General features: G+C 46.0%; 1 protein-coding gene across 7 annotated transcripts in view; it reads left to right on the top strand.

Annotated features, from left to right (window-relative positions):
• Window positions 1-289: 289 nt before the first annotated feature.
• qkia (QKI, KH domain containing, RNA binding a) overlaps window positions 290-15,649 on the top strand; it is a 110,876-nt gene continuing 95,516 nt past the window's right edge. For all 7 annotated transcript variants that reach the window (XM_056295491.1, XM_056295488.1, XM_056295487.1 and 4 more), the window contains exon 1: window positions 290-661. In XM_056295491.1, the coding sequence (XP_056151466.1) occupies window positions 517-661 (145 nt within the window). In that variant the 5' untranslated portion in view covers window positions 290-516. The remainder of the gene's footprint in view (window positions 662-15,649) is intronic.

Genomic DNA, 15,649 nt, shown 5'->3' with positions numbered 1-15,649 from the left:
GGGCAAAGGGGGGTTAGTGAGTATGTGCGGTAGCCTGCCTGTGAGTACGCCTCTGTTTAGGCATATGTGTCGATTGGTTCTGATACCTGTCGATCATTTAACCAACGGCAACTACTGGCATTTCATCGCCCTCATGGCTCAATCCTGCCCATCTATTGGTGAATCCGTCTATCCCTTCTAAGCACCTCTGACCAATCAGCGCTGAGGAGGACGGACCCTGTCGGCGGATAGCACAGCTTTAAAAGCGGTGGAGTGACCGTACACACAGTATCGAGGAGAGTAACGGCGTACGACTCTGCACGGAGATAACGGCTTCGTTTCCCCCCTCTCCAGTCAGACAAGCGAGAACAAATCCAATCACATTTTCGGTCCAGAGGGTCGTCTAACTGCAAAGACCGAAACGTGGGGGGGAACAAGGGATTTGATCCGCAAGTTTTTTCTTTTGCTTTTTTTCCTCCCTTTTTCACGAAAGAGGATTCTGTTGGCGGCGGTTTTCATCACACTCTGGTCGCAAAGATGATGGTCGGGGAGATCGAAGTGAAGGAGCGACCGAGGCCGAGTCCCGAATATTTGATGCAATTACTGAACGAAAAGAAGCTCATGACCAGTTTGCCAAATCTCTGCGGTATCTTCACACATCTGGAGAGGCTTCTCGACGAAGGCAAGTGGACGTCTGGGGCGGCCGGCGGGGGGGAAGCGTGACCGCAGCTCAGCCCGGAGCTGGTTCGGTGGGCATGCCTGCTGCATTAAGAGGCGCAGGCACGCACTAGCTTAGGCTACCCGTGTTATTTGGATGGACCTGGCACTTCCGTCTTAACCGAGCATTAATTTTAGAATTAACAATATACGACAACGTCTTGGGGGGGGGGGGAGTGAATTGTTTCTGTGTGAGCCCAGAAAAGACGCGAGGTTTTTAGACATCGTGGCGGAGTCGCTCCAGCAACCGGGGCTTGACTCCGCGAGTTTGTTTTGTACTCCGTGACGACGCGGGGCAAACTTTATATCGCTCATTGAAAACGGGGGAAAACTTGCCTCGGCAGCGTTGCCGCAAAACAAAACACAAAAAACAAACAAACAAAAAAAGATAGCCACTTTGATTCGTGAACAGTTCGGAGTTTTTATCTCGTTAATATTCTCAATTACGGCCTGATTGCACACACGAACCAGCGCGACTTAGCTTAGCCGCGATGTAGCCGCGGCACGAGGAACCAACGCTAGCCGATGTGCGTCCGCGTTCCATCGAACTCTCGGAGCGGAAGGGCTGCGTCAGCCCGCATCCCATAATACTTAAAACGTCTCATCTCAGACCACCTCGAAGTTAGATTCACCGCCTACTATCCCCATGTTGCCGTCGGGGTAATGTTTGGGCAGTTTTGCCCCGACAGTCGCACTCTTTAAAAAAAAAAAAAAAAAAAAAAGCGCATCGGAATGTGCCAGGTCGTCTCTCAGACAATGGGAGCGAGTAACCGGGGCGGTTTACGTTATGTGAGCTGTTCAAGTTGCTGTGTGAGGAGACACGTTTCGTCTGCGGCCCCCCCTCTCATCCCGCCCACTGAAAGTTGTTAAACGATCACATCGCATCGTTTCTCGGGTGACGATTGTATTGTTGGCCCTATTTACTGTCGTCGTCGTGTTTTCCTTTTCCTGCCCGTCTGCCTCTTACCAATCGCATCGCTTCTGTCAACAGGACTCGTAACAGTGCGGATAACGAGACTCATTTGTTGTTTTCGGTATCGGTAACCGTAACCGGGCTTGGCGTGGGGTTTGAGTCGGGGTTTATGTAACGGAGCTGGGGACACTAGAGAGCGCCACCTCCCCTGGCAGACTGTCCCCGTGGTGTGCGGTGGATGGCGGTGGCCGTGTCACGCGACGGAGTCCAAGTCTTTGGTGTTAATTTGAATCCAAACTTGTCCTGCGCACATGTCGGGTTAAGGGGCGTTTAAGTAGCGTTCGGTTGTTTCGGTGAGCAGACCGTAGCAGTGTAGTTGAGAAACCGGTCTGTGAAGATTGTCTGCGTTCCGGGACAAATGGTAAACAAGCTGTGTTTTTTTCTTTATCGTAAAAGGACGTACGGACGCTGTTGGTTTCAGTTTGTTTTTTTTTACTCCACCGGTTAAAACAATAAAAGTCTACGCTTAAGGACATTTTATCTTGTAATTTTCCAGTTTACTTTTGCCCCATAGCCTAATTACAAAATCAGTAGCCCATCAGCCAATGGAGACACAAAGTTCCGATTAGTGCGCAACTGTTTTGTTTTTTTTTAACCTAAAATTACATAATGCTTTATTTTATCTTGGTGGTGGGCACGTCGAGGTGATTGTTGTTTCAACTGGGGAGAGACAGGAAACAGAATGTTTTTTTCATTCCTTTTCCTCTGTATGCTACCCAACCCCCACAGGCCTACACCCCAACAAATCTCTTGTGAACAATAAGGGGAAAGGGTTGTGCACGGTCTGCGTGCTCTCTCTCATCTGCTCTGGCAACTCGACCGTGCTTGAGTCTGAACACGGTGCATGAAATAATCCCATCGCAGTTGAGGAATACTAGCTTTGCTTCCTTGTGTAGTGTCTGTGTGGATAGCGATTGGATTTCTCTCTTTCACATGCACACTCACTCTCCTCTTGAGTAAACACGCACTTCACTAAGTCGTACTATATATATAATCATGAAACCACGGCTGGGTCCCCTATGTCTCATCCACCCCTTTCTCTTTTGTGTCTCTCTTTCTCTCTCCTCCAAAGCCACACAATTCTGGTTTACGGGGTTTCCACGGCACCAGCCCAAATGTCACCCCTCTGCCAAATGTAACGTGTGTGTGTGTGTGTGTGTGTGTGTGTGTGTGTGTTGAAAGGCACCCCAGTGTATAGGAGGCCTGTTTCCTTTTAGAAGCTGTTTGGTTTGCACACACCCCTGGCCTCGGTCTGAGCTCTGGTGCAGTATTTAGGGCCATCTTGGTTCCTTGTCCCACCCTGGTGTAAACATCAACCCCATTCTCGAGGTTAAGACACTGAAAGAACAACTTGTATGACTTTCGATTTATTATTTTTATTTTAACTCTTGTCTGAAGTCATTCTCATTAAAAAAGTTAAATTGGATCAGTTAAACTGACAGTTCAGTGTAATTATAAGTGGTTTTGGGATTTGTGGCATCATGGTACATCCCGTCAGTGCCTGCTCAATGCTGATGTTGAGGTGTGGTGTTTGTGTGTTGCACAGCCTATGCAAATCCAGAGCAAATAACAGTGGCCACAGCAACCCCGTGTTTATAATTCACTTCACTGACTTCAGTCAGCCACAAGACAACAGGCTTCCTTTAGGTACAGCTGTGGAATTTGAGTCAGTCTTTTTTTAATTATCAAATTATTATCATTATATTATTTACCCACCAAGGCTTTCGTTGAGTCTGTGCCGTTTGTTTGTTCAGAATAGCCTTTTGCCTTGGAGAGGCTCCTCTGACTGTCCTGTTTCTTTACAAGTGGGTGTCTAGAGAGGGTGACGAGGAGAGAGCAAGTGCTGCTTGAAAAGCTGCTGATGCGGAGACGGCAGTACAACTGAATTGAGTTGCCTTTTTTTTTTTAAACGGAAAGTGGCAAAGGTGAACTTGGGAGAGACAGAAATTGAAGCATTCTCTGTAAAACAAAGTGTGGGCAGCTTCTTCTCCTCCTGATGGAAAGTATCTTATCGATAAAACAAAACACATCTCGGGACAGTGCTTGCTGTGATTTGAACAACGGAACTGTCCTTCCTGCGTCAAACTAAAGAGTACATGGTAAGTGCCAGAGGCATTAAAATTGCTGGTTTTAACCCCCCAAAAAAACATGTCCCAAATGGCATCCTCGAAAGCAGTACACACGTTATGCGACATCTCCATCTGCCCACCCATAACTTTGTGTGTGCGCGTGCTGCTGTTTTCTATGGTGGAAGAAAGCCGACACCATGGGGTTTACCCGCCTGCTCCTGTTGTGTGGATGTCCATATAGTGATCCATGTATGGATATTGTCCCGTCAAGGTCACTCTGACTGAGTTGACAGCCCCCCTTTTGAAATCCCCTTGCGTTGCAGTTGTTCATCTTGCTGAGGTGACAACCACTGTGCCGTTTCTTTTCCTTTTTTTCAAACGATTGCCGATTTACATAGCAGCCAACTTGATGCTTCAAACTGCTATATATATATATATGCTCTTGGCAGAAGGAGACAGCTCATATAGCATGCAGAGCCTGTTGCAGCGAGGTGGGGCCCCTATTGTGAGATGCAAAGCACTTTCTTGCTCTTCGTGTAAACAATTGTAAGATTGACCTGGATTGTTCCAAGTTCCTCTTTAGCTTTGCAGGGTTGATTCTGACCCTTGTTTGTGCAGTAGATTTAACAGGATATTGTTGTCCGGTGCCAGGTTTTACATATTGGAACCCCTTCAGACTGGAGCTCCATTGAATATTCAGGATGCGAAATTAATGCTTGCCAAGCGCCACATGCCGGTAGATTTTCCGTTTGGCGAGTAAATCTGGGAAGGGTATCCGCCACATGGCGGGTAAATGTTTGTACCAAAATAGTCGTGTAATGAAACTATGCCGTGAGAGTCTCTAGTGCGTTTTTGGGTTACGGGTGCGCTGCTGCAGGCTCACGCTGCAGCGTCGGTCCTCTGCTGACGGAGTATGACAGCGGGCAGGCTGAGCTACTGCACACACATTCACACACACACACTCACTGGCCACCAGTCTGCTGCTAGCTACTGGTAGGCTAATTAAATAGCTATTAGGTGGCGCTGTTGACAAGGAGAAAGGCTACTGTCACACATGCGCGAAATTAACATTGGCAAATATTCACGTCCCGTTCACTTCCACTCTGTGCGAGCGAAGGGGCGAATAAAACATTCACTTCCGGTGGCGAAAGAAATTTGCATCTTCGCTTCGCGTGGAGTTGAACTTTGGTGCGCTTTGACCGGTGAATCTGCAGCCTCAGCCAATAGCAAAGAAGTGTGTTTGGTTGACCCCTCTTGGCTGTAGTTTTTCTTAGTGAGCCAGGATGGAGGACACTTCGGTTGTTGCTGTTTCTAACCAGCCATTATTGTACAACATTGCTCATGAAAACTACTAACTGCCCCACAAGAGCGATGCTGGCAGTGAGTCCGAAGACAGGCATTGAACGTAAATAAATGGAAAAAAAATATTATTTACAAATATAACTTGTACACCAATGTTCTTCCTCCGTATTTGTTCATAAAACATTATTATTATTATAATAACATGTATAAGTGAGACAAGTCAAATCATTTATTTATCTTTCGCTGGACTTAAGTCATTTTCCCGTCACAAAACCAACAGCCTCTCGCGTGTGGCCGTTAAACTACTTAAATGGACTATAAACCAGAGGCACGTACAAAAAGAAAGACCTCTAAATTTGCTTTCATGTAAAATATATAAGTATATTTAATAGCAAACGCTTGAGTAGAATTTTGAGATCTAGACTTCTTGAGTTGTATTCAGGCTTGAATTGATCAGTATATTAAAATAATTTTGCTTCTAATTTTGCTCCGGCATCTTCAAGTTTGTGTTCAATATAATACCTTATCTCCATTAAATATACTGAAACGAATATGCTTGTTTACGTAACACCAAAAAGACATTATTTTGGCTGGTAAAAAATATGCTTTGCTGGTGGATTTTCTCATCTACCATTGGTCGTCAAGAAAGTTAATTTTGGGCAATGTTTGTTCTTTTATATTTCTGTGGCCTGTCTGTCACTCCGTTAATCTAATGTCTATTTCTCCACAGTATTCCTCTCTCTGGCTTTTAGTTTCTCTACATTGTTCCTGGCTATTACACTCCTGCCAGCTGACCCTGGGTCAGACCTGCACTAACCTGTGACACACGATCGTTTTTGCTAGCTAACAAGATTTGGCAGAGTAAGACGCAACTAATGGTTCAGAGACAGCAGAAGTTGACTGACACACCGCATCCACAACATACACCCGCATCATTGAAGGGTTGTTGTGCAAGCTAAAACCTGTTGTGTAGCCCCGCACCCCATTCCTCTCCTCCCCTCGCTCCCAAGGCACCACTTATAAGCTGGAATTTAATTAACCAAGAGCCATTCTGTGAGCTGCTTTACTGAGCTGCCGCCACCACCGCCAGTCGTAAAGCTGAGTCGAATGCGTATCCTCCCGCTTTGTTCCGTGTTGTTTTCTTCGTTCCTTCTTTCTTTTGTTACTTTCTTTCTCTTTTTTCATTTCTCTTTTGCTTTTCCTCCTCTTCTGTTTCCTCTGTAACCCTGGTACTAAAAGCGAGAAGCCACTTTATTTTTTTCATTGCAGTTTTCTCAAAACACATTTCTTCTCTGCATTTAGCCCAACCTATTGTATAGGAGCAGTGGGCACCAACTCCAGTTCTTCTCCCGTTGTCTTGGTCAGGGGCACAGACGGGAGTATTAACCCTAATATGCATGTCTTTTGATGGTGGGAGGAAACCCACGCAGACGTGGGAAGAACATGCAAACTCGACACAGAAAGGACCCGGGACGGGCTGGGGTTCGAACCCAGGACTTTCTTGCTGTGAGGCAACAGTGCTGCCCACTGACTGGGCCACCATGCTGCCTTTTTTCCTGTTTTTTTTTTTTTTTTTAAATGAAAGGTGGTGACTCAACTCTGTCAGGGTGAGGTGAAGGGGACATGGAATGGCCCCTGTGTTCGTCTCGCCCAGCAAGAACGTTTTCTCTGGGAGCCCCCCAGTGCCACAACCCCACCACTGTGCCTGTATGTGCACCCCCCCCCCATCTCTCACAGACACTCACCTCCCTCCCTTACAGTACGATAAAGTCATCCAGTGATAGCCCCAGGTGTTTATCTTGGGCCTCTATCCCGCGAGTGCGAGGGCCTTCTTATCGCTGCAGCCTCTGCCTGCCCTCCTGTCGCCTGGCCTGGCTCTGCTCTGCCTGCTTGACTATCTGGCCAGTTGACTGTCCCCAGAACTAAGCCCCCCCCCCCTTTCTTTCTTTCTTTCTTTCTTTCTTTCTTTCTTTCTTTCTTTCTTTCTTTCTTTCTTTCTTTCTTTCTTTCTTTCTTTCTTTCTTTCTTTCTTTCTTTCTTTCTTTCTTTCTTTCTTTCTTTCTTTCTTTCTTTCTTTCTTTCTTTCTTTCTTTCTTTCTTTCTTTCTTTCTTTCTTTCTTTCTTTCTTTCTTTCTTTCTTTCTTTCTTTCTTTCTTTCTTTCTTTCTTTCTTTCTTTCTTCTAATACTGCTGGCTGTGAAGCAACACATTGCCAGAGTCTAATTCCCTTCTCTGTGTTCTTTTGCTTAATCCTCAAGTTTTAAACAGAGGTTTTCTTTTCCACTAACAGCGAAGGGAGATGACTGTGTTTCCTGTTGAGAGAGAAAGTCATGGGCGCTGTCTGTTATTTGTTAGTCTGGCCATGACACGGCTGTGTGTGTGTGTCCCAGATGACTACTGGTAGCATGAGAGTGAAATTTGGGAAGGTGGTGGGGGGAGTTGGAATGTTGTAATGATAACTTCCCAGAAGCTTTTTGGCTCAGATTTTTTTTAAGTCAACGTTGGGTTGTGTATTACATTCACAGGTCGGGCAAGGAATGCTGGTTCCACACTAGAGTTTAATCGGGCAGATTTTGGGTCTGATTCGACAATCGAGGGGGGCATTCCTGATTCGAGGATGGTCTGAACCAATTATCTGCCTGAATGGTCCTGTAGTGTGAGGAGTTTACATATATGATCTTAATGATACTGACTGGATAGGAGTCTCCCTGAGTTAGAATCTTAGATATCATAATAAGTAAACATAATTAACACCATGTTTGATATTTACGACTTAAAATCCTGTAGTGTGAAAGGAACAGTGATGAAATATTGAGCAGAAACCCGAAATAGCCAATGAGAACGAGCTGACCGGGAAGCGTCACCAACTGGATGTTGTGCACTTGTGTAGAATGGAAACATGGCTGCCAACAGCATGAATATGACTTCTGTCTCCCGAGCCAAGTGGACAATGGAAAAGGAGGACAATCTTGTGGAATTATGGCAACAGCATGAGTCAACATTAGCTTGTGGCAGTAGTTTGCACTAGCCCCGTTTGAGACTAAGAATAAAACTTAAATTCAAAACTCAACTCGCCTCCAGCTCGTGCTGCAAATTGTATAAGCCATGCTGATTCAGTCTTCTCAGCCATGACTTCATCCACAGCTTTTTTTCCTTTTTTTTTTCTTCCCCCTCAGTGCACACAGACACACATAATGCAACCAGCTGACGACGATGTTTGTTTTGCTCTGAAGTCACATTTGATCATGCGAGTTTCTGTCCTTGGAATCGCCGCTCTGAAATCGTTTAGTATAAATGCCAAGTGGTCCTGCGTCTTGACTGAATCTTCTGGTGTGTGTTTTCTTGTGATTAGAATATTAAAAATCGGTTAAATCTGTTGTCGATAAATGCAGCTCATGTAAAGCAAAATGAATTTATTGATATTGCTATTTTTGATATTCAGCAATATTGCGGTGACATTAAAATGTATAGTTGTCAGTGCAGTTTCGTGTCATAGCGATCAGTGTGATGCATGCTGTTTTGGTCAAATACACAGGGCCAAGATGTTGATTCAACATGCAGCATTTCTCTAACAATGTATACCGTGAGTTCTTTTTCAATGCTTTGTCATTCATGTTATGGGAACTTTTAACTGTGACGTCAAGTCAAACGTGCAGCGTGAAACTGTGAGGGTGCTAGTTCTGTGTTGAGACATTATGAATGAAGCACGTGTGTGTCAGTAGGCAACATGAATGTGAATCAAGAAAAGACAAAAAAAAGTGTGTTGTTTCCTCATAATGTCCACTGTTCTCTCCCCTGTCGTTCTCTAACACGCTCGCACTCAATCTAATTCAGTTATTGAATGCTGTATGTATGAAAAGTATATGGACAGTGTTACATTAGGTGCTTTACCCATCTATTAGTATATAGAGACTCTTAATCTGCAGGGAATGGTCAAATAAAATGTTTAAAAAAATCTGTGGTTAAGTCTGTTGTCTGCCATGTTTTTCAAATCAGTTAAGAATTGAAAATCCTCTAGTGTGCATCGGACAGAAACTCCTTGGCACATTACCCAGGCCTTGTGGCCCTGCTCCTCTTGTGTTTGTGTGTCTGCGTCACAAAAACATTCACAGGAAATGGTGTCTGTAGCAGACCGGAAAGCACCGTGATACAGATATAATTTTTTTTTCTTCTACATACAGAAGGAAGAAGGGAGCCACCTGCTTGCTTTCTTCAGTGACTGGAGAGTGGTCTGCTTTTCTTTTTTCTGCTGCTTTTCCTCTCCTGTCCTCTTCCACTGCGGCGGTTGCAGCTGTCTTTCGGCTCTCCCCTGACTAATTTAGAATCTGTTGTGAAACCCCCCCCCCCCCCAGCGCGCAAGCGAACAACACGCATACACCAGTATGCACCCAATTACATTCTTTGACTGCTTAGAATAGCGCTTCCTTCCACCCACACTAACTATTAGTTACCCCCCCCCATCATTCAGTTTCTGGCTTTCTTGTCTTTTGAGCTGTTGTTACAGATGTGGTTTCAAACAATTAGACTGCTTGGCAGTTGCGGCAGCAATATTTGTAAGTTTCCCTCCTGTTATTTTGCGTTGTTTTGTTGTTCTTCAGCAGAGAGAGGTGAGAGAAACCAGCCCTCGCTCTCTTTGACGCTCTTCTTCACTTTTTTTTTTCCTACCTTCTCCCACCCCGCCTGTATTTTCTTTCGTTTTTTTTCTTCTCCCTTCCTCGAGGTTGGCAGCAGGCTGAGGAATGTCTCTGAGAGCACAATCGAAGCACTTGACCTCCAGGCTCGTGTTTGTTTTCCTGCATGCACGCACGCGCACACACACACACGTACGTTCAGTGTGTTTAAACTCTGCTTGAGCTGTGTGCCTTTTACAAGCCAGCATAAAATGACTTGGGCTATCTAGTACACGACTAGGAACGGCATATCTAAGGTTGTGAAGAGATAAAGCTGTTGTCTTTACGACGCACTGTAGCAGACTGTCCTGCACTCTTACAAACATCAGAGGCCAGCAGGCGAGTCTTCCCTCTTGTTTATCTTCTGCCATCTTCTCATTGTTTTGTGACACGCTCGCACAGATCTTTGTTTTAAGCCTGTGTTTACCTGGAATGACTTGAAGCCCCGTTCATAAGGGCTTAGTCACCCCCCCCCCACTATGTCAAAGCCCCCTGTCTGGGAGAGCTTTCAGTATGTCCCCTTTTTGTCCATAGATACTGATGGAGAGATTTGCCGCAGTCACCTGTTTCTTGCTAGCTAATTTCCCACTGATACATCAAGGATAGATGATTTCACCTGTCCCCGTGCAACCTGTGTTGTTTCTCTGAGCCGCGTCAAGAGCAGCGGGCCCCTCCATAGCATTTACCTCAGGGCAGAGGCGGGCAGTGGGAGAGACACTAATCGGTCGTGGTTATTTTTGCCTTAAAACACATACAGAAGACTCTGACCCCAGCCAGCTGCTTCCCCTGTGTGTCAGTACAGCCTGGATGTGTGTCCTTATCCCTTTTTACATGTTGCTCAATCCCATATGATACAACGCAACATCCAACACACCCACAACCACTCGTTTCTGCGCTGTGGGTATGATGGGGGCTGTGTGTGTGTGTGTGAGATTCCTAAGTGGGTACACAGATCTGTGCATGAGTGGCACTGTATGTGTTAAAAATGAGCCCTCATTGTCTTGCCCATTTTTCCACGTCGGTGCTTTTGAATGCATGTGCTTTGGCTGATGGTTGGTAAGAGCTGATTTTTAAAGATGGTGGAACAGGTTTGAGCACATGTCAAGTGTGTGACTGAAAAAGGAGCCAGGGTGGTAGAGGGAAGGAATGACAGCCAGATGCAATCGTGTTGGAGGGCTTCCAAGAAGGGAGTTGTGTGTATGTGTGTGTGGGGTGGGGAGGGGGTTGTTGACAGAAGAGCTCCCTCATTCCACACTGCAGTTGTTGGAAGTACACAGTGTTTTCAGTGGCTCCACCCCTACCTCTCTGTGCGGACTTCTGATTGGATGTGTCATCAGATCAGGTGATGGTAGCATTAGAAAGGTTTAGTGGGAGCTGGGTTTTTTTTTCCAGCACCTTGTGATGAAACGTTCATAGCAGTTTTTAGAAAGAAATGTCAGACAGAGCAGTCACTTGTTCCATGCCACTCGGGTGACTTTTCTGCGCATTGCTGCTCGCTGTATGTTCTGAAAACATTCTTCGGTTTCTGAAAACAGTTTCTACAACAGGGCCCACCTTGTCTTGTAAACCAAGCAATGCAGCCTCTCTGAGTACTCTGTAACGTCTGTGGCTGTTTGCCCTGCAGTTTCTGCTTTAAAGGGATAGTTCGGGTTTTTTTGAAACGGGGTCGTATGAGGTACTTGTCCATAGTCGGTGTATAACCCACTGTAGATCGTGGTCAGTGCCTTTTTTAGGTGGTTAAAATAGGTTTTGTTTTTGGTCCCTTCCTCAGCAGTACATTGCTTGCTAACCCTGCCTATAAGTCAGCCTGCTTCTCAAAACTATGGGCCCGCCAACCGAGACACAGACTATAGATAAGTACCCCATACAATCCCACTTCAAAAAAATCCGAACTATCCCTTTAATGTAAAGCAGAATTCACACGGCAGAATGTGTGCCGGTGCTTGACGCAGGCTACCCAGAGCGTCACGACTGGTGCACGAATGAAGTCGTACCCATTTAACCGCAAGTTAAACAGAGCTTAGTGTCCCTGCTATTTGTTTAGCATTTGTCGCGGCATGTCTGTTTATGGTTAAGCTTGAGTCCGCCTGTCCTTATCAGCGCATTGGTCGGAGCCAGATTACAGGGCAGAAACAATGGCTGGTTTTTGCATAATTAGGCTTTAATTGGTGAAACAAAGAGCTTGTTTAGTGCCTTTCAGGACACAGAAAAGGCAGGCATGAAACCTCGTAGATAACTAGGGGGAAGGAATGTGAAATCATTGCGGTCCATATGAAAGGGTTAGTGAGCATGCTTCTGGACTCAATTGATTGATTGTGCACACTGAAAGGAAACAGGGTGAGCAAGGCCGCACAGAGCGAGGGAAGGATAGTGAGAGTGATAAGAACGGGAGAGAGAGAAAAACTCCTATGTGCTGTGAATGAGGTCATCTGGTCGGCCATGAGGAAGGTCACTGACCCCTCCCCCATCTCTTTCGCTCGCTCTGTCTCAGTCTGTCTGTCTCTTTTTCCCTCCCGCTCAGTTACTAACACACAATGGGCCTTTGTGTTGTAACAGACCAGACATAGGCCTACATGCACCGAGGGCCAGAACCAGTTCACATCCAACCAAAAGCACACAAATGCAACGGCCGTAACTTTACCCAAAGTCGAGTTTAACTAAGCCCCATAAATAAGAAAAAAGTAATTATAGCTCAGTATTTAGGTGTGCATGAGAAAGTAATAACAGTTTTGCAAAATGAAATTAAAACCAGTAACCACAGTGGTTAAGCACATTGTAGTTGGAGCACAGCCTAACCCTTTCATTGCAGCTTGTTCGGAGCTAGTGGACGCTGCTCCGGTGCACCCTGACCTCAGCTGCCACCCGTCCCGGCAGCTCCGAGCGCTGCCGTAACGGTGGAATGTCAGCCATAAAAGAACTTACAAGGTGTTGTTTTATTGTTCTGGATGAGATTACAGCTGTCCCTCTCTGTCTGTAATAGACAATTTCCTGCCAGACTTGCCAAGGCAGGCAGGCCCACTAAAGTGCTGCACGGATGTTTTGGAGATGGTTATTTTTGACATGTGCAAAGAAGAAGAAGGGGGGAAAAAATGTGATGGATCTTTTTTCTTTTTTCTTTCTTCTTTCTTTTTTTTGTTGAATGGTTTATGCACAGTTGGCTGTAATTTGCAGCCCTTTTGAGCACAGTTGTGAATCTGTAGTAACTTTTAAGTATGCGTGCCATGTATGAAATGATGAATTGAAAGCAACCTGACGTGAGTGTATTAATTTAAAAGAAGAAAGTTGTTAGATGATAAATTACATATCTGAATACTGTGTAATATGGTGTCCTGTAGGGATGGGCAAATGAAGCCAGGATAGACTGTAGGTGTGCAAGGTGGGAAGACAGGTGTGGGCATCAGCAAGGTGCCAAGGTACCAGCTGCTGTTGCCACCTTGAAGGGGGAAATGATCGGCTGATGGACCCCCCCCCCACACACACACAGACACACACACATGCTTCCAAGCTAAAACAGAAGGGCAGACACACGCACACACACACACACACAAATGCAAAGTTTTCTGTGACAATAATTTTTGCTGTTTGTGATATGGGAGTGTTCCTGTGAACTTATATTTTATTGAATGTGTTGCCCAGATATAGCTATGTCTATATCTCCTTGTCACAATGTACAACCTCCTCCCATTCTTCTGCCTTCTCTCCCTCTTATTTCTAAAACACTCTTTGCTCTCTCATCTGTTAGTTTTATATTGCCATCATTTCTTTGCCCAAGAAGGGCTAGTAACTGTACCACTGGCTCAGAGGGATGTTTTCATAATTTTCCAAAAGGAGGAAATCGGTATCTGTTCTTTGTAGGGAATGGCTAATTTTTCCTGGCTTTGTCTTTTCTACCCGTTTGTCTTGGCACAGCGACTCTGTAGACAGTATTTCCTCTTGTCTGTTTGTTCTCCTCTCTCCTGCCCAAGATCCCTTTGTCCTGCTCTCCTCCTCACTGTTTCCCTCGCCGCCACTTCCATCTGTTTTTTCTCTTCCTGCGTTCCCTTTCTTCTCATTGTGTGTGTGTGTGTGTGTGTGTGTGTGTGTGTGTGTGTGTGTGTTTTGTAGCAGTATTGCAGCCTTGGGGCTACGTAGCCTGTCTTTCATGTGAGGACCAGCAGTCACATTAAAGGTCTTGTAACGTGGCCTGTCGCTTCACATCAGGCGCTGGCCCTCAGTCTCTCTGCACGTGGGACTCTTTCAGACATTCGCTCGCCTCTTCTGCAGTGGCCTTCTCCGATTCGCTCACACACACACACACACACACACACACACACACACACACACACACACACACACACACACACAGTCCTATGTTGGCAGGGAGTAACATGTCTACACACACTGGCAGTAATTGCACACATATGCACTGGTAGATTTCCTGAGCCCTCACACCCAGTGGCTCTGAGGCACCTCTGTGATTGGAGGCTTCGTGTGAGTGGATGCCTGGCTAATAACTGTTGAGTTGGTGATTAAGGTTGATTTGTCGCTTGCATTCTACCCATCTTTGGCCTCCTCATCCATATAGACACGGTTAGATGATAAAGACCAACAGGGCACTCACAAGGACTGGACTCCCCTGAATCGGCACACCCGCAAAAGATCAGCTCCTCTTGCAGGAATCGCTGGGCGAGAATCGAGTTTGGAGGAGCGTATTCCTTGTCTCCTCTTTTTGATTGCATTTCGCTTAAAGCATCACTTGGAGGTGTCCCAGGGAGGGGGGGAAAACTATTTTGGCATCCCTGACAGCACCGGCATTGTTTTTTTTTTTCGTAGGGAGAGACATAAAACTAGTTTGACAGAGAACTACAGGCCAGACACTTGTTCACACGCAACGCCTCCCTCCCTGGATACTTGGGGCCCAGAATAATCAAGATGTGGCAGTAGCCCATACACAAACATCCACATATTAACCCCCCCCTTTTTTTATTGCATCTAGGCTGTACTGTGTAAGAGAAGGTATTTTGAAGCAATGGCGTTCATAACCTAATTTGAAATCCTCTTGCCCAGAGACGGTTACAGACTGGGTGTTGAACTGCAGATGTAGACAACTGCAGTGAGCCAATGCACCTCGGAAGGAAATACCAGCTCCCTTAAAAAAAAAACACACCCATCCTGAGGGTTGCATTATGGGGAATTTTCTGTCCTTTGCTGAATTTCAATAGAGTTGATGGATAATTCCAAACGGTAACTGTCATTTTGATGGCATCAACTTAAAGACCACTTAGTTGATGTCACTATGCTACCCGGACACCTCGGTGTCCGGGTAGCATAGTGGTCTAGTCCATTTCCTACCAACATGGGGATCGCCAGTTCGAATCCCCATGTTACCTCTGGCGTGGTCGGGCACCCCTACAGACACAATTGGCTGTGTCTGTGAGTGGGAAGTCGGATGTGGGTATGTGTCCTGGTCGCTGCACTAGTGCCTCCTCTGGTCGGTCGGGGCACCTGTTTGGGGGGGAGGCGGAACTGGGGGGAATAGTGTGATTCTCCCATGTGCTACATACCCCTGGTGAAACTCCTCACTGTCAGGTGAAAAGAAGTGGCTGGCGACGCCGCATGTATTGGTGGAGGCGTGTAGTAATCTGCAGCCCTCCCTGGATCGGCAGAGGGGGTGGAGCAGTAACCGTGATGGCTCAGAAGAGTGGGGTGGTTGGCCGGATACAATTTGGGAGAAAAAGGGGGGGGATTGTAGGTGACAGCCTCTATTCGCTTGGCTCTTTTATGGTACTAAGACCTCCTTGTTATTGGATGTCCTCATTTGCTGTTAATGAGAGGGGGGGAAAGGAATATGTTAGCTCCTCAACCCCCCCACCCCCCATTTCCCACTGCCGAAACACACAGCGATTGGCTGAAAAGGAGTTATTAAAGATCCTTTTGTCATGTCCTTTTGTGGTTGAGTGT

This window comes from Lampris incognitus, chromosome 16 (genome assembly GCF_029633865.1).
Source record: "Lampris incognitus isolate fLamInc1 chromosome 16, fLamInc1.hap2, whole genome shotgun sequence".
Taxonomy (NCBI): Eukaryota; Metazoa; Chordata; class Actinopteri; order Lampriformes; family Lampridae; genus Lampris; species Lampris incognitus.
This window is presented reverse-complemented; position numbering and strand designations above follow the sequence as displayed.